Source organism: Aulonocara stuartgranti (assembly GCF_965226115.1).
Source record: "Aulonocara stuartgranti genome assembly, chromosome: 8".
NCBI classification, from domain to species: domain Eukaryota; kingdom Metazoa; phylum Chordata; class Actinopteri; order Cichliformes; family Cichlidae; genus Aulonocara; species Aulonocara stuartgranti.
This window is the reverse complement of record NC_138959.1, coordinates 21171702-21196930: the sequence shown is the minus strand read 5'-3', so window position 1 is coordinate 21196930 and position 25229 is coordinate 21171702. Positions and strand designations below refer to the sequence as shown.

At 41.4% G+C, this 25229-nt stretch overlaps 2 protein-coding genes and 1 long non-coding RNA gene across 16 annotated transcripts in view; 1 reads left to right on the top strand and 2 right to left on the bottom strand.

The window, feature by feature from the left end:
• grid2ipb (glutamate receptor, ionotropic, delta 2 (Grid2) interacting protein, b) overlaps positions 1 to 19371 on the bottom strand; it is a 42303-nt gene extending 22932 nt beyond the window's left edge. For 4 of the 10 annotated variants that reach the window (XM_082543555.1, XM_082543557.1, XM_082543558.1 and 1 more), the window contains exons 1-4: positions 14937 to 15567; positions 14017 to 14270; positions 13527 to 13856; positions 10754 to 10908 (exon numbers count right to left, since the gene is read on the bottom strand). In XM_082543555.1, coding sequence (XP_082399681.1) covers positions 10754 to 10908; positions 13527 to 13856; positions 14017 to 14270; positions 14937 to 15021 — 824 coding nt within the window. In that variant the 5' untranslated portion in view covers positions 15022 to 15567. The other 6 variants (XM_082543562.1, XM_082543561.1, XM_082543563.1 and 3 more) reach the window with 6 other exon arrangements.
• Positions 18942 to 20981, top strand: zdhhc4 (zDHHC palmitoyltransferase 4). 5 transcript variants are annotated; one of them, XM_082543572.1, is made up of 7 exons: positions 18942 to 19088; positions 19286 to 19483; positions 19623 to 19696; positions 19777 to 19955; positions 20046 to 20171; positions 20272 to 20516; positions 20614 to 20981. In XM_082543572.1, exons 2-7 carry the CDS (start codon positions 19361 to 19363, stop codon positions 20911 to 20913), a joined length of 1047 nt encoding a protein of 348 aa, XP_082399698.1. In that variant the 5' UTR covers positions 18942 to 19088; positions 19286 to 19360; the 3' UTR covers positions 20914 to 20981. The 5 variants fall into 5 exon arrangements, with proteins under 5 accessions (XP_082399698.1, XP_082399696.1, XP_082399695.1 ...); XM_082543570.1 differs by having other exon boundaries at positions 18942 to 19194; positions 19354 to 19483; XM_082543569.1 differs by having other exon boundaries at positions 18942 to 19194.
• Positions 20982 to 23494: 2513 nt separating this feature from the next.
• LOC309712514 lies at positions 23495 to 25181 on the bottom strand. Its single transcript, XR_014278312.1, has 2 exons — positions 24710 to 25181; positions 23495 to 24420 (listed from the first exon to the last, which is right to left on the bottom strand). It is a non-coding gene; the product is annotated as an uncharacterized lncRNA (long non-coding RNA).
• Positions 25182 to 25229: the final 48 nt, after the last annotated feature.

Here is a 25229-nt window from a genome sequence, read left to right as displayed (position 1 = left end):
CACTCACTGCTTGCTGGAGTCTTACTGCTGCAGCAGGGGTACCAGAGCCAGAATACAGCATGAGAAAAAGGTGTGGGAGTGAGTGAGCAAGGGATTTCTCCTCTCTCTCTCTCTCTCCATACAGCAACTGATTCTCGGTCTTTCCTACACTTCCGTCTACACATCACCTACAACTGAGGCAGGAAGCTGTCATTTCATCCACCTAGGCCCTGACAAGGAAACGCAAAGTGTAACGCACTGGGATAAAATAGGAGCAGGGGCATCAATTACAGTGAAATACTGAGTTAAACTGTATGAAATCACAATGTTTTTTTATTTTGTAATCCAATGTGATTTCCTACTAAACACCTACTGTTTTCATTTAAATATCAATATACAGCTATGACATCGATAAAAGTTATTTTCCTGAAGTCTTACTTTGAGAAAAGTCAAACACTTGAAATGTTATGCTTGTAATATAACATTTTAAACATAAGCAGTCACAGTGACTGATATGTTATAGCAGCTGAACATTGGTAGGGTTAGTCGTCATCACTCATGAGTGATGAGTAACTATCCCCTGTGGAGCCTACAGTTGGTTGCTGGGGTGCTGAAGGGTTTCAAACAGTAGCCGTGCTGGCTTGTCAGATGGAGGGGTGGGACATGCAGCTGGCATCGAGAGTGGGAGCATTTATCTGGTTTATGCTGTAAAAACAATAAGACACATTGCAACAATCCAGAGGGGATGAATTCATTATTTTAACCGCTTACAAACGATGTATCTAACAATGGAATGTTTTTTACATAACCCTAGCCCTAATCCTAGCCAATCAGAATTGAGATTTAATGGTATTATTCTCCCAGAACAAAGAAAATAATCTAATAATCTAAAACTATACATCTGTTTTTCTCCCCCCAAAGAGTTAGGTTTTGCCTTTCTCTAGGGTTATGATCTATGACGACCGATATCGAAAGCTACGTTATCCACACACAATAATAGAAATAAACATTGTGTAACACTTATGAATTAATGTGCATTTAATGAGGTATAAGTATTTGATCACATTTGTTACTTGGTGGAGTAACCATCCTTAGCAAGCACAGCTTTTAGATATTTCTTATAGCTATTGCTAGGTTTGAGCTAAGTTTTCAGATCTCCTCTTTCCTGATCTTCTCCAAATTCTTAATGCTACTTCACCTCGAGACTATGATGTGCTTCTTCTTCTCGAGGGACTCCTTTGTTGTCTTGGCATATGCTTTGGATCAGTGTCCTACTGGACCTGCCCATGATGCGTTTGTCGGGCCCCGGCTGAGTGAAGGAGATTCTTGTCCAAGATTTGTCCATCTTTCCAATTGAGCGATACAGTCATCGTGTAGCTTTGGCAGAAAAACATCCTCAGAGCACAAAGCTTCCACCACCATGACAGTAGGGATGCTGTTCTTTGGGTCACATTCACCCTTCTCTTCACTCCAAACACAATGAGTGGATTGATACAAACCAAGTCAATTTTGTTCTCATGTAACCACATCACATTCTCAGAAGTCTCACCTGAATCATTCAGGTGTTTCTTTGGGGGTTTGTGTTCTTTTTTTTCTTTTTTCTTTTTACAAGTTTGTAAGAATTTGACAATTTTTGCTACGTAGCGTTACAGATACTTTTCGCTGGTACCGAAAACATGTAGAGGTTCTCTTGCTCGTCTTTCTGAGCAGACTGGGAACAAACTAAATATCAAAGAGGGGGATAAGAGTGAACTGTACATGCTGTTTCTTATGGAGTGCTGCAAACAATAGCAGTGACTAAGAGACAAAACAAAACAAGTCCCCACTCACCAGCAAACACACACACACACACACACACACACACACACACACACACACACACACACACACACACACCAGAAAACAACTATTCATTCAAAAGATTAGAACTGCTGCCAGGAGACAAGACAGCCACCCACACACACATACATGCACACACACTTTCTGGAACTATATTTCTTAAATGTAGATGATCTAACATTAAATGACTGATCATCAGGTTTTATGATATGCATAGCTCCAAAATAAAAAACAGTTGGAAAAGTCAATTATCCTAATATTAGGTATACAAAGTAAACAAAGTATCCAAGAAAACTGGAGTAACAGGAACCCCCCTCCCATGTTTATGTGGTTATTCCGATCATTTCTACCTTATAATAGCAGTTGAGCTTAGATTACATACTGAACACGGTGGGAGAAACAGCTCGCATAGCACCGTCCACTCGTTTAAAGTGGATTTTCTATTCATTTCCTTTTTTTTTTTTTCATTAATAGATAATTACATGCTCATACATTTAGGGCGAGAGGTGGGGTACACCCTGGGCAGATCGCCAGTCTGTCACAGGGCTAACGCAGAGACACACAATCATTCACACCTATGTCAGTTAGATTGGATATTCTTAATATGGTGGTCATCACAGATACATACGTTTGTAGCTGTGAGCACAAAAGTTCCTTCAGCTTTTTCTTTACGAGGGGCAGAAAACTGAAATGTAGGGAGTGGGGTAGCTTTTTTTAGTAGATGAATTTAGGGATCCCTCAAAGTCCTTGTATAGAGTCTGACTGTTTGTCTATATAGATAGTTATTTATCCCCACATGAATTCGAGGAGATCTAATTCTATAAGTATGCTAAGGCTACTTTCAGGTTGTCACAGCAGATAGGCTCTGCCTTTTTGATTTGGCAGATTGTTTTAAGCTGATGCCCTTCCTCATGCAACTCCCAGGGGACTTTTGTCTCCCACCACTGGCAGGAATCTATCATTTGTTAGGTGAGTGTGTAAACCACTACACTGTGGAGCTACTCCTTTCAGTACACCAAACCAGCTCATGAGCGGTGAGAACTGGAAAAAACCCCAAAAGAAATCACGCCACCTCTGAGAATTTATTAGCACAAGCACATACTGTCACAAGAAGGCAGCAGCCTACACATCCTGAAAACAATGCATGCTGTATAAAGTCTATTAACACTACGCTTTTTCTCTACTTCTCAAGGACCACATGTGAAGGACATGTAGAAAATTCAAAGAGCACCAAAAACATTTGAAGTTAACATTTGATGATTGTTGGATCAGTGAGCTGAGGCCGGACACATATTTGCACAAACAACCATTTTGATTCCCACCTACACCAGCCTGTTGTGCTCTGACTGTCTGCTGCCGCTTATCTGCTGATCAGATGAATCAGTCATTAGCAGACGAGGCGCAGGGTCGGTGAAAAACAGCACCAGTCAAGCAATAAACCACGAACGCGCAAACAGAAAGGAGGGAGGAACAACAGCTACCACTGTTCATGTCCACGCGGAGCTAATTAAGCTGCAGCAACAATTCTGACAGCTAAATAAAGCAATTAGGACACTCGTTGGACAGAGAGAGAAGCAACTTCACAGCAGATGTGACTTTTCGCCAGCGTGCATTTAATTATCCATGGCTGCTGAAGTGCTTTATTAGGAGGTATTCAGGAAAATATGCAGCACCTTCAGCCCTGTTCTGTACTTGTAAGTGAGGCAAATAATGAAGACTCACTCACATCCAGAACCTACCGGTCACAGCTGCTGTTAACAACTTGTCAACTAATGAAGAGCTTGTTTTTGAAAAACCTGCCCAAAACATTTTCACTCTTTATAAGCTGTAGAAACAGGCCTGTAGAGATAACAATGATGTCATTAGAGCCTGAACCATTGTCCTTCTGGCCAGTGGTGGTATTTGACACTGTAATAACTACAAAACAGCAGCTGATGTTGACAACCAGTATAAACCCATCAGGCACATTTCAGCGGCAGTCTTTAATGACAGCAGCCGCCTCCAGCAGGAGACGCCACAATCTTCCAAGGTCACAAATAACAACACCAAAAGCATCTACTACCAACGTCCCACTGCAGCTATAGGTGTGGTGTTTGTGCCCCAACCTGTCACAGCTGTTTTGCCAGCATGCACAGGGAGTACACAATCTTATACTAAAGGTAAAATAACTATTTAAGTAGTCTTCAGGAGTAATTTTCCAGGCCTCTTGAAGGACTTTTTGGATGTTTGCTGCTTTCTGATCTCTTCTCTATGTCAAGATGATCCCACACTGCTTCATTAATGCTCAGGTACAGGCTCTGAGGAGGTCAATCCATGACTGATACTCTTCCGCTGCGTGTTTTTCTATCCAGGTACGGTTTTACTGCATTGGTAGTGTTTTCTGGGAGCACTGTCATTGTCAAAGATGGTGCTGGGAAGGGCACGCTCTACTCCATCCGCCAACCAACATCTCTAGGCAGGCTCTCAGGTGGAACCCTCAAGGCGAAAGAGAGGCTGCCCAAGAAACACCTGGAGATGAGACCTCGAGGCAGAAGTAAAAAAGATGGAGCCAACTAGAAAGAATGGCTCAGGACAGAAATCTCTGGAGATCTATCTTTGGCTGCCCTTACCCTGGCAGGGGTGATAGACAGTAGTCGTAGTAGTCATGCTGAAAAATGAAGCTGTTTCCAGACACCTTTCAGATTGCATTGCATGATCTGAAGGCATTTTTTTGCATTCATAATTCCATCAATTTTAACATGAGCTCCAACAATACTGGCTGAAATGCAGCCCCAAACCATGACACAGCCTCCACCATGTTTTACAGATGGGTGTACCCAGGGGTAGGCAACTCCAGGCCTCAAATGCCGGTGTCCTGCAGGTTTTAGGTGTGTGCTTGAACCAACACAGCAGGTTCAAATTGTTAAATTACCTCCTCAACATCTCTTGAAGTTCCCCAGAGGCCTGATAATGAACTAATCATTTGATTCAGGTGTGTTGACCCAGAGTGAGATCTAAAACCTGCAGGACACTGGCACTCGAGGCCTGGAGTTGCCTACCCTTGGTATAGACATTCAGCGTTCCTCTCTCCGTACATCCAGTATTAATGATCTGAAGGAATTTGTCAAGGTTTTTGCACAAAAATACACACCAAGATACAACTGTTTTAAACTAAGTGGGCAGGCCATGTGGGGCCTTGGTAATTCAAACAATTTGCATCTTTTTTCTAGATGCTTCTGTACAAATGCATAAAGAATTCAGACATTTCCAACTTGGTCCAGTGGTTACCTTGCAAAATTTCCCGGGAAAATCGAACCACAACTCCCATTTATACTGGAGGTTTCTCTCTTCCTGTAAGAAGGGACTTTTTACTTCCCACTGTCACCAAGTGCTTGCTCACAGTCTGACTGTTGGAGTTTTTGTGCAGTCTTTACCTCACAATATTAAGCACCTTGAAGCGACTGTTGTTGTCATTTAGCACCACATAAAAAAAACTGAATTGAATTGGAAAAAATTATTTTTTTTCCCGATTTCAAGGGTGTCACAGAACACATAAGAATAGAGTGATCAGATGAAATCAGCAAAACAAATATTGTACTTCTGACAGCGACATATGTGAAATTTTAAGTGTCAGCTCCTTCCTATAAGCTCTTTGGTCTTTGGTCAGCTGATAGCTGATGCTGTGGAGAAAATGACACTGACTGTGTCATGGCGATGATATCATGTTGTCACTGTGCCTGTGTGGATGCATGTTAACAAGCTAACTGGGAGTTTTAAATTGACTATAGGTGTGACTGCGAGTGTGAATGACTGATTCGTCTCTTTGTTACCCCTCTTTGTAACGGACTGCCCTGAATCTCGCCCAATGACAGCTGACACAAGCTCCAGTCTAGGTTAAAAAAAGTGGATGGATGGATACTAATTCGCTAAATCGTTAAAACGCTAACAAGCTGCATTATGGGAAATGTGAAATACAAGGTTTAGAGTATGTGAACCATAAAAGTCAGGATTACCTAAGCTCTACTGTATAAGCTTTGAGGTTTTTCCAACATTGCTAAACAACATAGTTTACAGGTGTAATTTTGCACCCATCTGAAACCACACCCAAAAGTGATGTCAAAGTCCACAGGCATGCCTGAGAGTACACTCCCCCATCATCACAGCAAAGTGGGAAATTAAACAGCTGCAGATGCGCAAGATCAATGTTTTCTGGGTGTTTTGAGGTACAGGGCAAAATATTCACAGAAATAGTCTCACCAAAGAAGTTTAAATAAATATGACTTTTCAGAAATATTACTTTTTCCCCTCTAATATAACCTGCCATTTGCAGAAAACTGCACAATCGTGCTTCCAAAAATGTCTTAATCATCAGCCAGGCTCCAGGTTTAGCAACATTATTTTTAAAGGCTTAAAAATCCACATGCTGCAACTTTAAGCGACCTGCCATCCTACACCATTTGTTAAATCTTCTTTGAGGTTTTTTCCTATCTCTTGTTTTAGAGAAGCTTTTAAGCGCTGGTGTGTACCGTCTCTTTGAAACAAATCTGCTCAGTTAAAGATATAGGACACATATTCTTAGCCCGCTGTCACTGTCTCTGCAGACTTTGATCAGGCTGAGGTGTGGATGTATCTGCAGCCTGAGACAGTGTTGCCTGAGCACAGACTACTGGCTACAATAAGCAGACTCCCTAGATATAAATAAATGTTCTCTTAGTGCCGTAGGTGTAGCAGCCCACACAGCCCTTCTCTGCTCTCTGTGCCCGCCTGCTATTTGCCATTTATTCACATCACAGCACTATTATGCCCTCCCATCTCTCACACAGAGATGTGGTACCTGTCTACGCAAGGCTAATCTCTGTTGGTGTGTAGCTGTGGCTATTAGCATCTTTTTATATATATGCAGCTGTTTACCCACCATATAAACACAGCTATCTGTTGCAAACAACAACAACATAATCAAAAGAAGTTTTCCGCGTCAACTCTTGGAAACTAAATGAGCGCTCTGATTTGACCTCATTTATAAAGAACGGAGATCTATAATTATCTGAAGGAGGGTTGTGGAGGAGGAAGCAAGCTGGGAGGAAGGGACAGATTTCTCAGAAGGGAGGAATGACAAGCAGAAAACTACAAAGACCTCATTTCATTTTGAGTGTCCAGATGTGACTCTGATGCAGAGAAGGAAGTTTGGTGCAAAGCCTAAATACATATAGGTTGGATAAGTAAGATGGGCAGATGATGTGATCTGTTAAAGTTAGCAGAGCATCTGCCCTTCTGACCTTTTGAGGGCAGATCATTAAAAACACTGCAGTTTAAAATTAAAGTGTTGCAATCAAACTATGACCACAGTGATGAAAGAAATAGCAATTCCAGATAATTAATATAACATAAATTATTTACAAGGGATATACACTCACCAGCCACTTTATTAGGTATGCCTGTTCAGCTGCTTATAAATAAATACCCAATCAGCCAATCACATGGTAGGAACTCATTACATTTAGGAATGTAGAAATATATTGAATAAGGAACAAATTAGGACATTAGGAAGTAAACTTAGTCTTTGTCATCTTATAAAAACAAAGAGTCTATCTTGGACAATCACTCTAGCACCTCTGCGAGGCTGTTCCTGAGCAGAAATCGCGCTTTAATATCCTCTCACGCTCGAGGTGACGGCGCTAACGCACTAATTCAGCAGGTTCGTGGTAGCATATGTCCGCTATCCAGATAGTGTGTTTGCCATCAAACTGACTGGATAGTCTGAACATAAAAAAGTGAGTGATGATTCAGAGCACAGAAAATAAATGTTGTAAAAGGATCAGAAACTTAATTTAACTTATAATTTCCACGAGGCAAAAAAAAAAACACACAAAAAGGAAAAAGGCTGCTAGAAAAAAGGCCGTATTTAAAAATACTGCAGAATCCCCCAGAGCCTGCAAGCTGTGCATAAAGGACAAGGCTCAGAAATGCATGAAGACTAATACTCACTGTTCTAGTCGCACAGAAATGCTATCGTGATACACAACGTGGTTCAGAAAAATGCGTGACACTTGTTCATTGATGATCTGGGTTTGCCGTGATTAACAAGGCTGGCCCTGTCAGGGGCCTCGGGGGTCTTATAAAGGCCATCTGCAATGTATGCAGTTCTTAACTGATTATTTCTTTCATGCAAAGAAAACTCTTTCTTTGGTGCCTTTCAGAGGACTTCCTGCATGATACTGAACCATCGCCCTGCTACAGAAGACCACAGAGACACCAAAGACTCGGGTACTATGTTAAAGAGACTTGAAAGACCACCATCATTCCTTTTTAACCTGTGGAGAATCTGTGAAGCAATCACACTCGGAAAATCTAAAGGTCAGACAGTATACCCTGAGGCAGCTGCTTGCTTGGAAGGCAACTGTCATCCTCAGCTGGATGGTGGTTGAAGTGATATCAAAGAAGTTCATTTAGTGAGAAAAGCTTTCTCTAAACTGAAGAACATTCTGTCATAAAAAAATATAACAGACATCTGTTCATTACGATCACCTGGATCTCTCCAAATAATCAAATGCCATCTGCATTTTGTTTTGTCCCGCAGCTATTTTCATACTATAACATATTTATTGAGTATCGATCTTCTCCGGCAGACTGTTCTGGAGGAACAAACACATTCTGCAAGTGCTTAATCATTTGGAACAAGGTTTACACTAATAGAAGGAGGCAACTTGTTCCACTCTTGACTGTACCCACTTTGTACTTTGTGTTCACTTCATTGAAGACGCTGTACAAGGCTCCTGTGAGGAGCTTCTTTTTTTTTTCATGTACAGAGTACAGTGCAGCAGTAGCTCGGGAATCGTTAGAAACAAGCTCCAGCCTCTGATTCCTGCAGTCAGAACTAAACACCATCATTATCAGCACCACTAACAAAGCAAGATTTGTGCTCAGTGTGCAGCATGATGAGGCAGACTACTGCCTGCGACCACATCTGGATAATTGTTTTTAATGTCTGAATGGCAACAAATGAGAGATTTTTTGACTGATGTATACATTTAGCCGTTAAAAAAAATAATAAACAACATAATAAATATTTTCAACTGATTATTTACATAATCTCAGAGTCAAAACGATGGTCCAATTCTAGCACACAGACATTAACTGAACCACACCCTCTCCACACCCACATGTGAAAAGAGAGTACACCTTAAAAGCAGAGACTTAGTGATCCTAAGAACACCCAGTCACTTCATACACAGACACGAAAGCGTTGCATTGTTAACTGTGTTGTTAACCACAAACAGTTTTTATCAACCCAAGTGAGACTGCATTACATCAAACTATATGAATAAACTGCCAATGGTCCAAATGAGCTTTGTTATCCCCGAAATCAGGGGGATAATGAATTTAAAATCTATCAAACATCAGCAGCAGCTGCAGCAGCAGCCTGTCCTATACTTTAAGGACTGCATTAAACATCCACTCAAGCTCTCACATTATTACACCTGCACAGCCACCAGCAGATGGGAGGTGATAAAAATTCACAACGTCTGCAAAAACACACAAAGAAGCCACATTTCACACAACACTGGAGAATATCAGCAATGAGAGGAGGATATACTCACCCCAGGCAGTTCATTGCTTTAGCTGTCAGCCATAGCTCAATAATCAGCTAAACGTCTGCACAAGTCTAAAAGCAGCAGTGAGCAGAATACTGGGCTCGTGCACTGCTCCTGAGCTGCTCCTCTGTGGGGGATAAAAGGTCTTCTGGGACCTCGGTGCAGCCAGGAGGCCGTCTTCACCAAGTGTCAAGAAAAAAATGGTCACCGCACAGAGAAAGCAGGGAAACAGTCTGAGCGGTATAATGAGAGGACAATCTATCAGTGCTAAACACAAACACCCCTTAAGAGAGAGGGAGAGTGAGGTAAGAGAGCTGGGAGACGGGCAAGGATGGAAGTCCACAGAGAGATGCTATTAATGCTGGTATCGGTCCTTGTAGCAGATAGGAGTGTCCCTCATTGCACAAATACCAACTCTCAGCTTTGGATTATTCATGCCTAATTGAAGGCACTAAAAATCTTGTTGCCTATCTCAGCAGTGACCTCATACAAATGGAAACCCTTCTTACGGTATATTAATATCACGAAAGAGAGTTGAAAGTGGTGTAGTAGTACTGGAGGAAGGAAGCCAGCGTAGTAACAGAATAAAAGCTTCAATTGGCTGGACTTGTGGATGGAGAGGAATCTGTGGACACACTGTCTGGGGATTTATTTTGGCACACAGACAGCCCATAACTAAAGAGTTGTTCACATTTGGTTACCTGGCACAATTCTGTCTGGTAGAAAGCCACCTCCACGCATCTTCAAAAAAGAAAAAAAAAACCTGCTGGATGTAGCTCCAGATTTTATTTTAATTTTTTTTTTATTTGAAAGGGCTGCAGAGACAGAGAGAGCAGCATGGCTACCAGTAGTTCCACGAAGCGAGTACTCTACTAAATCTGTGAGTGGCTCATCATCACAGGCACCTCCATGCAGTGAATGCAGAACACTTTGCCAATCCTCATTCCCCCCCTAAAACTCTAAGCTCCCAGTTATAGACCCGTCCTTGTCAGTTTAGTCTCTCAGTTTCTCTTTAAATGAAAGTTTAAGAAACTCGGGTGGGTCACTGTGGATTTACCATGTGTTGCAGATGGAACCCACACATTTCTCTAATCTGCAACCAAATGTGCAGGAAAATCCAGTTTACAGTCATCATGAATTCAATCCATGCAGATTATTTCAGTCTCACTAGGACCGAACACGTGCAAATCTCTGTGATGCAACACAAAGAGATGGCCTAGTATGGTAGCGTACTTTAGAGAGCATTTGACGTTTACAGCTCACTCACAAATTGCTTGCATTGTTTGCATCTTTTTGCATCTTCTCCAATGAAGACTAATCTACTTCCTACCTGTGCAATGTGAGCTCAAACCTCTGTCCCCTACCTGATGCTGGAGATGAGCTGTCGATGTTCGTCAGTGGTGAGTATGTCCGGCAGGACAGAAGCTAACCACTCAACTTTCTTCTCTGCGGCGTACTGCTTCAGCACAGCAAAGAGTCTCTCTTTCACTTCAGGATCGTCACCTAAAATCTGGTCGACCTGTTGGAGATTCAAAAGAGGGTAGCTTCTGGTAGAGAGGAGGGTAGTCAGTAAAAGAGGAAAAGCTATGACCTCACTGTTTTTAGCATAGTACCAAACAGAAGTATTTATTTTTGTGTATATTTTATGCTGTAATTTTCATTTCTCTTGTCATTATTTAACCAAAAAGCAGCGTATGAAAAACTAGTACACCCCATGATTCAGTAGCTTGTAGAACCACCTTTAGTAGCAATAAGTTGAAGTAATCATTTACTGTATGATTATCGTTGTGGCATTCATTCATGCATAGCTCTGTTAACTACAGCACTTTTCAGCCAAGATTTTGTAGAGTAAGGGAGATCATTGTTTTTTTGCATGACCCAGTTTGAGACAAGTTTTAGGTGCTGGACAGATGGCCTCACCTTTGACTCTAGAACACTTGTGCTATACAAAGTTCATGGTTGACTCAGTGATTGCAAAGTACGTAGGTCCTGTAGCTGCAAAATAGGCCCAAACCATCACCTGTCCATCACCGTGTTTTGCAGTTGGTATGTGGTGTTTGTACCAATATGTTGTGTTTGTGACGCTATACATTATAGCCAAACATCTCCACTTTGGTCTCTTCTGTCCAAAGCACATTTTTCCAGAAGTCTTATGGTTTGTTGCAGGAGTACTGACAGGGACAAGAAAGCAAGCCTTCAGCTTTCAGGCCAGTCTTCTGTGGAACCAGCTCCAAGTTTGGATTCAGGAGACAGACACAGTCTCTGCTTTTAAGATTAGGTTTGAAACATAGTTAGACTTTGATCATAAACCCTCCCTTAGTTATACTGCAGTAAGCCTAGGCTACTGCAGGCTTCACTGGGTGTTTCTTCTTCACTCACCTTTTTCACTCACTCTGTGTTTATACACTTCTTTGCATTTAATTACTAGTTACTATGAAGTTCTGGCTCTTTTCCACAATGTGTCTTTTGTCCTGACTCCCTCCACTGAACCCCAACTGGTGCTGGGAGATTTTCCTGTTAAATGGAAGTTTTTCCTTCCCACTGTTGCCAAGTGCTTGCTTATAGGGGAATCAGATTGTTGGAGTTTTCTCTGTATTATTGTGGGGTCTTTACCTTACAATGTAAAGCTTCTTGAGGCAACTGTTGTTGAGATTTGGCGCTAAAGTGAAATTGAATTCAAATGCAACTTTGCAAACTTAAACCATGCTGCCATGTTCTTTTTAGAGACAAGAGGTTTACTCCTCGCAACCCTTCCAAACAAGTCACATTTGTTCAGTCTTAAGTTTAAGATTTAACATGATAAGTGAACCCCGAAGAGTCTGAGATTCCTCTGACCTTGGGGTAAATTTACTGGGATGTCCAATCCTGGGAACTGGCAACTGTCCTGAATGTTCTGTACTTTTGAACAATCTTTCTCGCTGTGGAATTATGTACTTCAAATGCAATGGCCTTATAACCCCTCACAGACTAATGGGTAGCAGCAATTTCTTCTGTTGAGCACCACATTTCACACAACTAGAGCATTCAGGTGTGTTATAACAGACAAGCTACCAAATCTTTTGCTTTTATAGAGGTGTTCATTCTTGCTGATGACTATTTACATCTTTATACTTAGTGAAGCAGTAGAGTACTTAGTTTTTCACACACTGATTCTGGATTTGTTTTTCTTAAACTAATAACAGCATGGTGTAATATTTTATGTGCTGCCTTTTTATTTTAAGTTATGTTTAAATAATTTGATAACCTGGTACAAACCAGAATAATATTTTCATAGTGACCTGACACATAAAGCCTTCAAATTGAAAGAGGGTGTGTTTTCTTTTCCACATGACTGTAAACAGAACGTTGTTGAATTTTGAGTGATTTTATAGAGTTACTATCTGGCCTGTCATAAGAAGGTGGATAACTATAGACTTTCATTCATTCTGGTCTCAAAAACATGTCGACATTCTACATTCGATTACATTAAATATTCATGAAATAGGCACTAAAAACACATACAACTTAAAATTTAAAAAACAAACATTGTTACATGACATCCCCGACCTCATCTGAAGTGTGTACAATTGATTAGTATATATATAAAATGTTGGCAAGTATATAAAAGTAATCCCTTTTAACCCAAAGCTCATATTCTGTTGAGCACCAGGCTTCTCTGATCTTTGACTGTCTAAAGCACTCTGATGATACAAATTTCTTTATATGGTTATCTGCAGTAAGCACACAATATACAGACAGTACAGCTCAGAAGCACTGGGTGCTGCCCTTCATGTGGCTTCTGGAGGTTGGCCAATCATAAGAAAGACAGGTTTTAGTAAGGGAAACCTTGAAAATAAAGGCGCTTGTTTCAGACACGGGACAAATTGAGGGACTTTAGGATAAATAAGGATTTTATTTTAACCATGAATCATGCAAAATTATTCCAGTAGAGGCACAGAAGAAATAAACAGCAACCATAATAGGTCCTTAAATTCATATAAGGTTTTGCAAAACTCTGCTTGGTGCACAGAAATACTTGTTTATTTTTTTGTCAAATAAGCCCTGCCCTCTCCAAAACAGTTGCATGGGAACAAAAAAAACAGCTTAGGCAGAGAATGTTGTCTTTAATTAGAAAATACCTTTTAATGCGAAACCTACCTTCCTGTTGAACTCCAGAGCCTTGTGTTTGCGGTCCAGTCTCGCCCCCTCTCCACCCATCTGACTGTCCTCTATGCTGATGCTCCATTTGTGCCTTGGCCCAAGGCACAGCACTCCCAGGCGGAGTGTCCTCCCCTGGGATGCCTTGATTAGTGCTGCAGCCATCTCGTGCTGCCTGACTGGGATACCGTTCACTTCCATGACATAATCCCCAGCCCTCAGGCCTGCACGGCCAGCTGGAGAACAAGGAGAGCAGTCCTCCACCAGTAGGGGGCAGTCTCCCACAATGGTAAACCCAAAACGACCATCTGGACCTGGCGTGATGTCCATCTGTACGAGACATTTGCCTCAGTGTTTGACCACAGAACATATCCCCCAACAGGTATCCACAATAGTGCAGATCTACTGCTTACTATATTATGACATGCATTTCCACACCCATTAACCTACGCATGCAGTATAGATCTGAAGGATTTGAGAGCTGCATGACCTGCTGTATGCGGGACACCACTCCAATGCTGGGAGGGATGTTCTTCTGAGTCTGGGCGATGGCGATGACAGCTTGAGGACCTAGCGTCGACACATTGTGGCCTTCGATCTCCAGGACCTGGTCCCCTGCCTGCAACCCTGCCAGGTGGGCACTGCTGCCTTCCTCCACTGACAAGATGTAGCTAGGTCCAGCCCCACCAAGGTGGAAGCCAAAATCCTCAGGCCAGCCCTGGTTGGATGTCGGCATGCTGAGGACTTTTAGAAACAGGGAGAAAAGGACAGTGAGGTTTGCTTCAATATGGAGTCTCGTGGTACTTAAAAATACTTACCCACTGTAGCCAGTGGATTCAAGTTCAGCGACATCGCAAGAAAACTCTATGATACAGTCTTTTGTTTTAAAGATATTCAGTTTGTTCTCTGTCTCCTTCCCTGTCTTAGCTGTACATCAAGTGTGGCTCTGTAACCCTCTATGCTGAACCATGACACACTCAGCAGTCCCTGACCTGGTTCATAAACTCTTTCACAGCCAATCAAATTAAAGCATTGAAAGATTGTGACCTTAATTAGCTCAGGAGACAGAAGTTCCTCTTGCTATTTTTTGCACTCAGAGCACATGCATGTCTCTCCTGTCGAACGGTAATTGAATGGAAAAGCAATAACGCGACAGAGCACACCACTGGCTGCATGGATGAACAGGTAAGAGGTTGAATAACAGGATTATTTCCAACCAAATGGGAAAATAGCAGGAAATATAAGGCTTTCAGAACCACCTCTAATGGAACAAGTACAAATTTCACAGCAATGAATTGCTATAAACCCTGTAGCTCAGCTGTAGGCTAATGATGTGCTGCACAGCTTTCCAAAAGCCACAGCGCAGCAGAATTCACAGAGCTGACGAAGACGAAGGTTATAAAGACTTACAGAAATCTTTGGCTGGATACCGAGAGCCCCGTTTGCTCTGGCGGAAAGAGTATCTGCCCTTTTTGTTTTGCAAAAATTTCTTCATCTTGAATGTCAGATACCCGGTGGCCTGCTAGGAGGCTGTTATCCAGTCTTCTCAAGTGTAGTGTTTTTAAAAAAATAATATCCCCACCACCCACAACCCAAAGTCAAAGAGAAAAGGTGACAAACTAAAAATACTGCCCCATTCCTCCTCCCTGAAACCACAGCAGTCTCCTCATGAGCAAAGGGTGAGTGTGCATGAAAAGCAAGTGCAGTCTCTTCCTGTGAGTATGTCAAGGAGTTGGTCCTGCATCTCATCCCTGATTCATCCTAGGGCCAGCCTGCTTGCACAGTGTTAATCAGAAAACTGGGACGCGTGCACCCGCGCACCTCGGTTCCTTAATAATTCTCTCTCCAAAAAGGGTATTGTAAGGCCTCATTTTTCTATAAATACACCCATGTGTCTTTTCTTCCTCCCCCTCCTCTCTTGGCAAGGTGGCTCTCCGTGGGACCGCTCCTGGCCCAGAATCACTCTGCGTCGATGCGAGAAAGCCCGAGGAGCTATAATTGGAGCGTCTGCATGCCTGTGATTCTCTGCGTACTCTGAAATGGTCGGTCCATTGATAAGGAGCGGGGGCAATTTAAGACTTTAGCCTGTGGGATTAGTGGGATTATCAGCTGAATCTGCTCTCCTCCACCCCCTTGTTATTAATACTGTAGGAACACATGCTCCCCTCCCGTATTAGATATTTAGAGTGCCTCTAGTGAAGTTTATTTTAGCACTGTGCACACTTTTAGACGTGTATTTATGATGAAATAGGCTAAATGCTGCTCTAGTTCAATTCAATTCAATTGTATTTATATAGAGCCAGATCAGAGCTGAAAACTAAAACTTAAAACTGAAAATTTATGGCGTCAGTGTGCTGATTAAAAATTAGCCCGGTGGATTTATCAGCAGATATCAGCTATTTGCCAACATATCAATATCAACATCAAGAAGGAAAAACCCTTCAACCATGCTATGGGTGCTGATGTTGTGCTCTGCAACTTCCCTGTTGGCAACACACGTTTACCAGCAGAGTCGAGCAGAGCATGAAGATCTTGTTGTGACGGTAAAACATGACTATTTTTTAAACTGCAATGCTTTATCTTCTTAGTAAGGACTAATGAATCAATACACATAACAATTGCTAATCCATTTATGTATGTGCGTCTGAAAGAAAAAAAACATATCAGCCAATATATCAGATTTTTTAAATCACCAAATGTTGGCATAGGTCTTAAAAATCCTATATCGAGCAGACTCTAAGCTGCACGTGTGACTATCTGCTTATATCCTTGAACTGAAGCTCACATCAAGTTTTACTTTTACAGTATTACACGTATTTTTTAACTGACATGCATAACAGCTGGAGAGGAAGCTGAGGAAGCGCGCAGGTGGGCTTATTGGAGTGTAAACTGTCATTAGTGCCAAAGCGCACAATAAGGAACAAACAGTTCAGTGCAAACTGAATAATTAAACACAAATGACTGCATCTCCAAACACACTTTTCACTTCAATCAAACTCTCCTCTTACACTTACAGTCTTAAAGACGATTGAGTCGTCTATGACAAGATGCGTGACAGAAAAACTTTAAACCACCTGAAACAATTTATCTTTTGACAAAGAAAATTGTCATTTCAGGTATAAAGCTGTAATTTTGATTTCAAACTGTAACAGCAGATACGCTCGTGGCACTGTAACTTGATTTATCCGACATAAGAGACAATAAAAAATGATTAAGGCCCCCAGCACAGCACATCCAAACATTCAGTACCTGTTTAAGCAGCATTCGGAGATGAGCCTGCGCAGCTCCCGAGTAATGCTCCCCTCTGCAGCTCTGTGAGCTGTAATATGAGTGTTGGGCCATGTCCGCAACAGTATCCACTGACTGGTGTCCTGTGGTGCCTTGATGCATTGTGTGGAGGACTGGATTGCAGAGACAAACAGCAAACAGTTAATGATTTTATTCAGGCACCAAAGTCAAACACTATAGGCCTAAATTAACCTCGATAGCGGGTATCAGTCTATAATCAAACCAGATGACAGTAGCTGATATTTGTTTGTCATTGTCGGATCAATTTTTGAACAAAATACATGTTCAAAGCTAGTGTAATGAAGAGTTGAAAGACATTTCTTCATGTCTCTGGCACAAAGGGTGGGATAAAAGCATTGCTCACAGCACTGTAACTTGATTTATCTTATATAACAGTCAATAAAAGATGATTAAAGCACCAGCACAGCGCATCCAGGCATTCAATAAACAAAAGGAAGTTAACTGTTGTTATACTGAAATTATATATTTAAAATTCTCCTTTTTGAAGTTTGTGTGCTAACTTTTAGACAAAACCTTTTATGCTTCAATGCATGTTTTGAAGTCCCAAAAAAGAGAGAGAGAAAGTATAAAATACTCTAATTACTCACATGTATTTTGGACACAGGAAACAAAACATTACTGTTGATGCTATCTCACACTGGATTCCTCAGGTAGCAAAGCTCCAGACATCACCTCTCTCTTTCTTGAACTATAGAAACTGCAGGCAGAAATTCTCTCAATGAAATAGTGAATTAACCAGTAACACATTTAACAGTAAAATCAAGAGTAATGCATTTATAAAACACGTGTATTATTGGCTCTGGCAAAGGCCTCAAAACTTCCAGTTTATACACTGACCAGTCACTTCGTTAAGTACACCTTGGACACCCGTTTGCCTTCAGGGCTGCCTTCATTCTTTGTGGCACACATTCAATATTCCTCCCTTGATCCAGCTAGAAGCAGCCATCGTAGAGAGATGCACATGGTTGGCAATAATACTCAGGTGGGATGTGGAATTTAAATTATGCTCATTTGGTAAAGGGGCCTAAAGTGTGCCAAAAAATGCCCCACACACCATTACACCAGCAGCAGCAGCAGCCTGAACCATTAACACAAAGCAGGATGAATCCCTGCTTCATGGTTTTTACTCCAAATTCCAACCTTAACAATTACATGTCAAAGCAGGCTCCAGGCAACATTTTTCCAGTCTTCTGTCCAAGTTTGGTGAGCCTGTGAGAATTCTAGCCTCAGTCTCTTGATCTTAGCTGAGATGGCACCTGGTGTGGTCGCTGCTGTAGCCCATTTTCTTCAAGTGTTGATGTGTTTTGAGTTTAGAGTAACTCTGTGATGAGTTATTTGAGTTTTTATTGCCTCCCTGTTAGCTTTTTCTTTGACATCTAGCATCAACAAGACATTTTCACCCAGAGAACTGATGCTCACCGGATATTGACTCTTTTTTGGTACCATCCTCTGGAAACCCTAGAGATGCTTGTGTGGTGGAAAATCACAGTCAACCAGCAGTTTCTGAAATGCTTGGACCAGCCTGTCCAGCCCCAACAGCAATGCCACATTCATAGTCACTTAAATCACCTTTCACCCTTTTCTGATGCTCAGTTTAGTGAACTTCAGCAGGTCGTCTTGGCTACGTCTGCATGGGTAAATGCACTGAGCTGCTGCCATAGGCTGATTTAACATCTGTGTTGACAATGTAGTAACCAGTGAGTGTATGTGGGTAGTGATGTGCATCATAGCTCTCTCTTCTTTTTTAAATAGAAGATGTTTAAGCAAACTTTAGAAATGTCTGAAGCCTGTTTTAGATATTGGGATGGGGATGTAAACTGTCGAAAAATAACAGGATTTTCAATAAAAGAAAGAGCTGGCTGAATGCACTTGTCTTGCACACCTCCTTGTATGGCTATTAATACACGTTTATAACAGGAGACAGGGACTTTTAACGCAAAGTATACTTACAACTTTTAAAATTAATAATCCCCTCTCTTAATCAGCCGAAAAAAACCCAAAAAAAACAAAACACACTGTTCATTTATATCAGTGTAAAGTAAAAAGGAGTAGGACACATTTCCACTGTCCTCTCACAGCGGGGAGGCTTCGACGTTAGCCCAGCCCATTAGCGATGCTAAGGAAGTAGCATTGTTTACAGGGGCAGGACGTGAGCATGGAGCAAAAGTAAAACTAGAAGCCTCCTAAACCGACTCTGTTGACTTGAGACAAACACTAAAAGGCAGCTATGTGTAACCTCGACTAGATGGTAAGGTGAGAGCGAGCATGAAAATGGGTTTACAAGGAGAAGAAACGAAGACTTGGTTCAGTTTTGCTAACGCTGCAGTGTGGGTACTGAGAGGTTTCAGCGGATGCTAATGTAACTTGTTCACCTGAGTCTTTAACGCGTTTAAAGGAAGTAACTATGACTGAAATTTAACTGTAACAAAGCCTAATTGTTTCTTTTTAAGCTTGCTACCTGCTGTCGGTGAGTTTGTACCGTAAACACCTGTTGTTTGCCTCTCTGCGATGCTGCCAGGTGAGATATGGATTTCCTGACGCTGTTTGGCATTTACGTTGTGGTGGTGCTCACATGCATAGCTCTAGTGTGCAGATACTCCGGCCAGCAACACAGCCCCCTTAATTCACTCTACAGCTTTGCATTAAAGGTAAGAAAAGAGCAGAAACGGGATGAGTATGAAGCTTTTCTTTTCATGCAATTCCAAAGACCGACACTCTGTGGCGCTGTTGTCTCAATATAAAGAAAACGTATCCACTTCACTTACAACTATGTGCTTTTTTTCACAGAGACTTTCATCGATTACTCCAAAGTGGCTGCAGAAGTTTTCACAGTGGACTTTGCACAGACTGTTCCATCAGAGGTTTGTAGTTCTCTCTTAGCGTTTACAGAGTTTAATGTTTATTTGAGGCTTGATTCAGTGTTATTTGAATTTGACTGCAGGAGCAACGCGTTCATATACCTGCACATCCTGCTGGAGGGCGCCGTGTATGCAGAGTTCACTTACGAGGTGTTTGGCTTCTGTAGGGAGATGGACACCACTCTGATCAGCCTATCTGTGCCTTATATCCTGTTGGCCATCAAGACCTTCTTCTTCTACCTCTGCATCAAGACAGACCCAGGTTCATTTTAGTTTGACCACATCTTGTTTAAATGTGCGGTGGTGGTGTCAGCAATGGCAGTGTGTTATCTCACTTCTCTCCATCTGTCAGGCACAGTGACAAAGAAGGAAGTTGCCGGTCAGCTGCACATCTATTCGTACGATAGGAGGTTGTTTCACCCGGGAATCATATGTTCGACTTGCCAGCTTGTCAAACCAGCCCGCTCGAAACACTGTAGTGAGTGCTTTTTAATTTGTCAATGTCAGCACCTGAGGTACTGGGAGAAAAAGAAAGGTAGCGTGTCTCAGTGCTGACTGTAACTCCTCCTGTGATTCAGGGGTCTGCAACAGGTGTGTGCAGCGTTTCGACCACCACTGCGTCTGGGTGAACAACTGCATCGGTGCTCAGAACACACGTTACTTCCTGCTTTACCTCTTCAGCATCTGTGCCATGGCGTGCGACATCGCCCTGTTAACGGTGGACATGCTGCTTCATGTCGTGCTGCGCACAGGGCTCCTGGGGGCCAGTTACTTAGATGAGAATGGCCAACGGCAGCCAGCAGGATTTCTGTTTGTCGTGCAGGTACTGCTGACACACTGAATATTGCACACAGCTGTTTTTGCTTCTAACTGAAATTGAATTTTAATCATCCGCCCCTCCTCCCACTTTTTTCTTCCAGCATCTCTTCCTTACTTTTCCCCGAATTGTCTTCATGCTGGGCTTCTTACTCTTTGTATTCTTCCTCCTGGCGGGTTACACCATGTTCCATTCCTTTCTTGCTGTTGTGAACCAGACCTCCAATGAGTGGTACAAAAGTCGAGGCTACGTTTGCCAGCACTGCCACCCATCTACAGCGGCCGATATTCTCTGTAGCCCCATCCCAGATCACTCTAAAAGATACTACTACAGCAGGGGGGTCCTCCGAAATCTGAGGGAGATTGTCTTCCCTCCACGGCTTGTTCAGAAAAAAGACAATTGATTGGTTCCATTTACTGTCTACCATAACTACTGTAAACACTACTGGAAAATAAAGTTTATTGGTTTCTTTATGGCCTCTGGTTTGTGAATTGAAGATTGTTTTAATTAACTGTTGCAGCTACAAGCTTACCAAATCAAACACTTAGAGGTAGCTTCTATGATTATGTTTAATCTCAAAGTAGCTGCTGCTTGTGGGATTAATGGGGATGTATTTACACAAGTTATTTTGATGGCTGAGGAGGGGTTTTTTTTATGTTATTACATTTAAAAAGAAGTCTTTACATTTAAAGAAAGGAGAAAAAATGGAATGTAAACTTCAGACCATGAAGAAACAAAACAAAGTCTTGCAAGTAAAGCTTAATGAAGCACTGCACAGAAATGTTTCACGATGAAAGTCTCATAAACCAGCAAGACGAAGAAAATAAAAATACACAAAACCTGCCCAGTGTAGATATTGTAAATAAGGGCTGGGAAATAATCTTTATTGAAGATCCGCAGCATATTGCAAGCCTGATGACAACAAACAAGCAGAACTGCGACCAGTTAAGAAAAATGTCCTACCAGCTTCAACAAACAGAAGCTATTAATCAGGAGCTCTATGGGAATCTCAAAGACACTGAGAACAAGAATCTGCAGCTTCACCTAAAACTTGATGAAGCCCTGGAGAAAAACAAAGAGTTTCTTCAAGAGAAACAGCAACAGGAAAAAATGCAGAAAAAGACACAAGTTATTCTCCAAGACTTAGAAAGGAAAAATCTACAGCTACACGCATGTTCTAATGAAATGAAGGAGAAAATCATGGAACTAGAAGGAGAAAGGGAAAAACTGATAAAACAATACTCAGGCGCGCAGCACATTTGCAATGAAATGCTAAGCAAGAACTCAGAGCTTGTGGAACTTTCTAACATCATAAAATACAAAATTGATGAAATCCTGAGAAAGAACACAGAGCTCGAGGGACAGAATAAGAACTTAAACTACAAATACAGTGAACTCCTAAAAAAGAGCACAGAGCTTGAGGAACTTCATAACAACTTAAAATACAAAAAGAAGAAAATGCTCAAGGAAAACACAGAGCTCGAGGAAATTAATAACAACTTAAAATACAAAAAGAAGAAAATGCTCAAGGAAAACACAGAGCTCGAGGAAATTAATAACAACTTAAAATACAAAAAGAAGAAAATGCTCAAGGAAAACACAGAGCTCGAGGAAATTAATAACAACTTAAAATACAAAAAGAAGAAAATGCTCAAGGAAAACAAAGAGCTCGAGGAAATTAATAAGACTTTAAAGTGCAAAAACAATGAAATGCTCAGGGAAAACAAAGAGCTTGAGAAACTTAATAACAACTTAAAGTGCAAAAAAAAATGAAATTCTCAGGAAAAACAGAACTTAATAACAACTTGATGTCCATACCAAGTGCTTCTGACCACTCCAACTGCCTGCAAAATTATTATTTAAAATTATTTGGACAGTTTAAGTGTATTAGTTGACATCAAAGTGACTCTTTAAATTGGCTAACAACAAACGATTCAAACAAGCTAATTTATTTCACATCCAATGAGTCACTTTAAAAATCCCACGACCGGTCGAGGCAGATGGCCGTCCCTCACTGAGCCTGGTTCTGCCGGAGGTTTCTTGCTTTTAAAAGAAAGTTTTTCCTCCCCACTGTCGCCGAGTGCTTGCTCAGGGAATTGTCAGATTATTGGGGTTTTATTTATTTTTTGTCAACTAATACACAACTCGGGGCTCGCAAAATCTCTAGCCCGACGTCCCGGAGCTAGCGATATCTCCGGTCGGGCGACCAAAATCTATCTCAGCCCCGGCGATTTTGCGAGCCCTGCGATCTTATTGGGCATTCCAAATTGATTTTTTTTTTATTCATTAATAAAGTCCTAAAAAGATTATATTGTGAATATTGCATGTTTTCATTGTCACACAAATGTGTACATTTTCAGCCTAGACTGAACATGTGTGTTTGTCTTCTATTCAAAATCAAACATTTTAGTAGCAACTACTGTATTAAAATATGGCAGAGGTTTTACTCTGATTACACAAACTTTATGTAGGAGTAGGTTATTTGTAAATTTGACCTCTGACCTCACAGAGACACAGGATGACAGGATATGTGATATTAGAATCCACATATATTGGTATATAATCTCCTAAATGTTGCCAATGGCAGTAAGGAACATAGCTCTAAATAACATTATCATCTTTTTGACCCTCACTATCCGGTCGTTCAGTCTGACGTCACTAGCCGTGTCTGGACCTAAACTCCGCTGCAGGTCCATATATCAAGCGATCACTATGGCATTACTGAGAGTTGAAAAACTGTCTAAAGTCTTTCATCTTTAATAAAATGATCAGCGTTCTGCTCTACCAGGTGTAACAATTGAGTTTGGCATCCAGGCATCCATGAAAACCGAATTTATGACATTTAACGGAGTTAGCAGGGAGTTAGCTCGCTAGCTTCTATCTAAATACAATATAGCATGTCCTGACTGCGGGGTTTTGGAAACAAATTAAAACGTACAGCTCTGTTATCACTTCCAACATAAATGAAGACAGAAAACATTAGCTTGAAGCTCAAGGTCGTCATTTTATTTCATTTCTTTTTCTGGGCTTACAAACAGGACACACAACATTTAGATAACCATTACACTGAATCTTGGGTCTGTGTTGAGTCTTCCAGCTGCTGACTACAGAAGCTAGATTGACCTTTCAGCATGTTTATAGCAGCTGTGGCTATGTGCTGGTAATGTTACCGTGTGTGAGCAGTCACATTGGCAGCAGACATGTTTCAACAAACTAGTCATATCCCGGCCCTACATTAGCTTGTTTAATAGTTAAGACACTGCAGGTACCACTGTAACCAATACGTCTACTCACCAAAGAATGAGTGAAGCAATATGGATAACAGCAGAGGACAATTTATTTAGGGTCTGATGGCAATTTACCATCGGTGTCCAGCACTTTAAAGGATTGATGGACTGGAGCACACCTGTCCTTAACATACCCTCTTAAACATCAGCTTGACACTGATATATCAAAGGAAACTTAACTGACTTTAAGTGCAAATGTTTCAACCTGAACAACTTAAAACTTCTCTGGGATACAATGTAAACAAAGACAAGAAGAAGAAAAATATTTCCATCAATAGTCACTTCTCCTAACCAGGAGACAAGTGAATATATTATGTAAAGAGTCCTTTTTCTCAGTCCTGGGGTTGTAACACCACAACCTCCTCAGTCCGTAATCAGAGAGTGTCTATTTGACAATAACCAAAATGTCTTTGGAGTGTCTTTGTGAATGCAAACAAAAAAAAAACCAAGGGTATTAGCTGGCCAGCAAAATAAAGAGAGTGTATGGCACCGAGTGCGGGCGTGTGTGTGAGTACTTCGGTCCAAATAATCAAGGTCCGGATGGATGAAGGGATGGCAGCCGCTTGTCCTTTAATGGCACCAGCGAGACAGCACAGCAGTAAGGCAGCACAGCAGCGAGGCCTCTGGCAGGAGAACGAACAATAGTCTTTTTTTAAGGCTACTGCAGAAGGAGATATTCCCCGCTAGCTCACCCAAGCTTGCTCTCTGGCACAGCTACAAGCCACGTGAGCTCATAACCCTATAGTGACATACGAACTTGGCTACTAACGTCCGCTTAGCATGGCGGCTAATTGTCGAGCTTGCTAGCTTAGCCTCGATTAGCACCTTAATAACCATTACTACACATCACATCATAGCAAACACACGATAACACATGGAATACTATAATATACATACGAAACAGATTTTTACCTGGCAGGAGAATGAACAATAGTCTTTTTTTTAAGGCTACTGCAGAAGGAGATATTCCCCGCTAGCTCACCCAAGCTTGCTCTCTGGCAAAGCTACAAGCCATGTGAGCTCATAGCCCCTCCCGCTAGGATGTACTACCACAGTCGACTGTCGTAAAGCAGCCGCAAACCAATAGCAATTAAAAAAAAACAACAACCTCAAAATCATTGAAGAACATTTTATAACACCCAATATAGATATATACATATATACTGAATATCACACAATATCAGATAACCAAATTAACACTGGGTTACACCACCACTTACTACAGACACCGATGCATGTTTGTAATAGTCTGTTAATTTAGACTGAAAGAATATACAAACAATATTAACTCACATTATATATGTTAATTACTAATTTGCTTATCACATAATTTCGGTTACCATTAGCTGACTGGAGCCTAACATTGGCCTTTCATGGTTTTCGATAAACAGCCCACATACCTGTAAAATAACAACAGCCCAGTAAAAGTCCA

Excerpts from the sequence above, each read along its gene's own strand:
- zdhhc4 (XM_082543572.1), top strand. The coding sequence starts at position 19,361 with ATGGATTTCCTGACGCTGTTTGGCATTTACGTTGTGGTGGTGCTCACA. Across the intron at positions 19,484-19,622 it reads TCTACAGCTTTGCATTAAAG|AGACTTTCATCGATTACTCC; the intron begins GTAAGAAAAGAG and ends TTTTTTTCACAG. Across the intron at positions 19,697-19,776 it reads CACAGACTGTTCCATCAGAG|GAGCAACGCGTTCATATACC; the intron begins GTTTGTAGTTCT and ends ATTTGACTGCAG.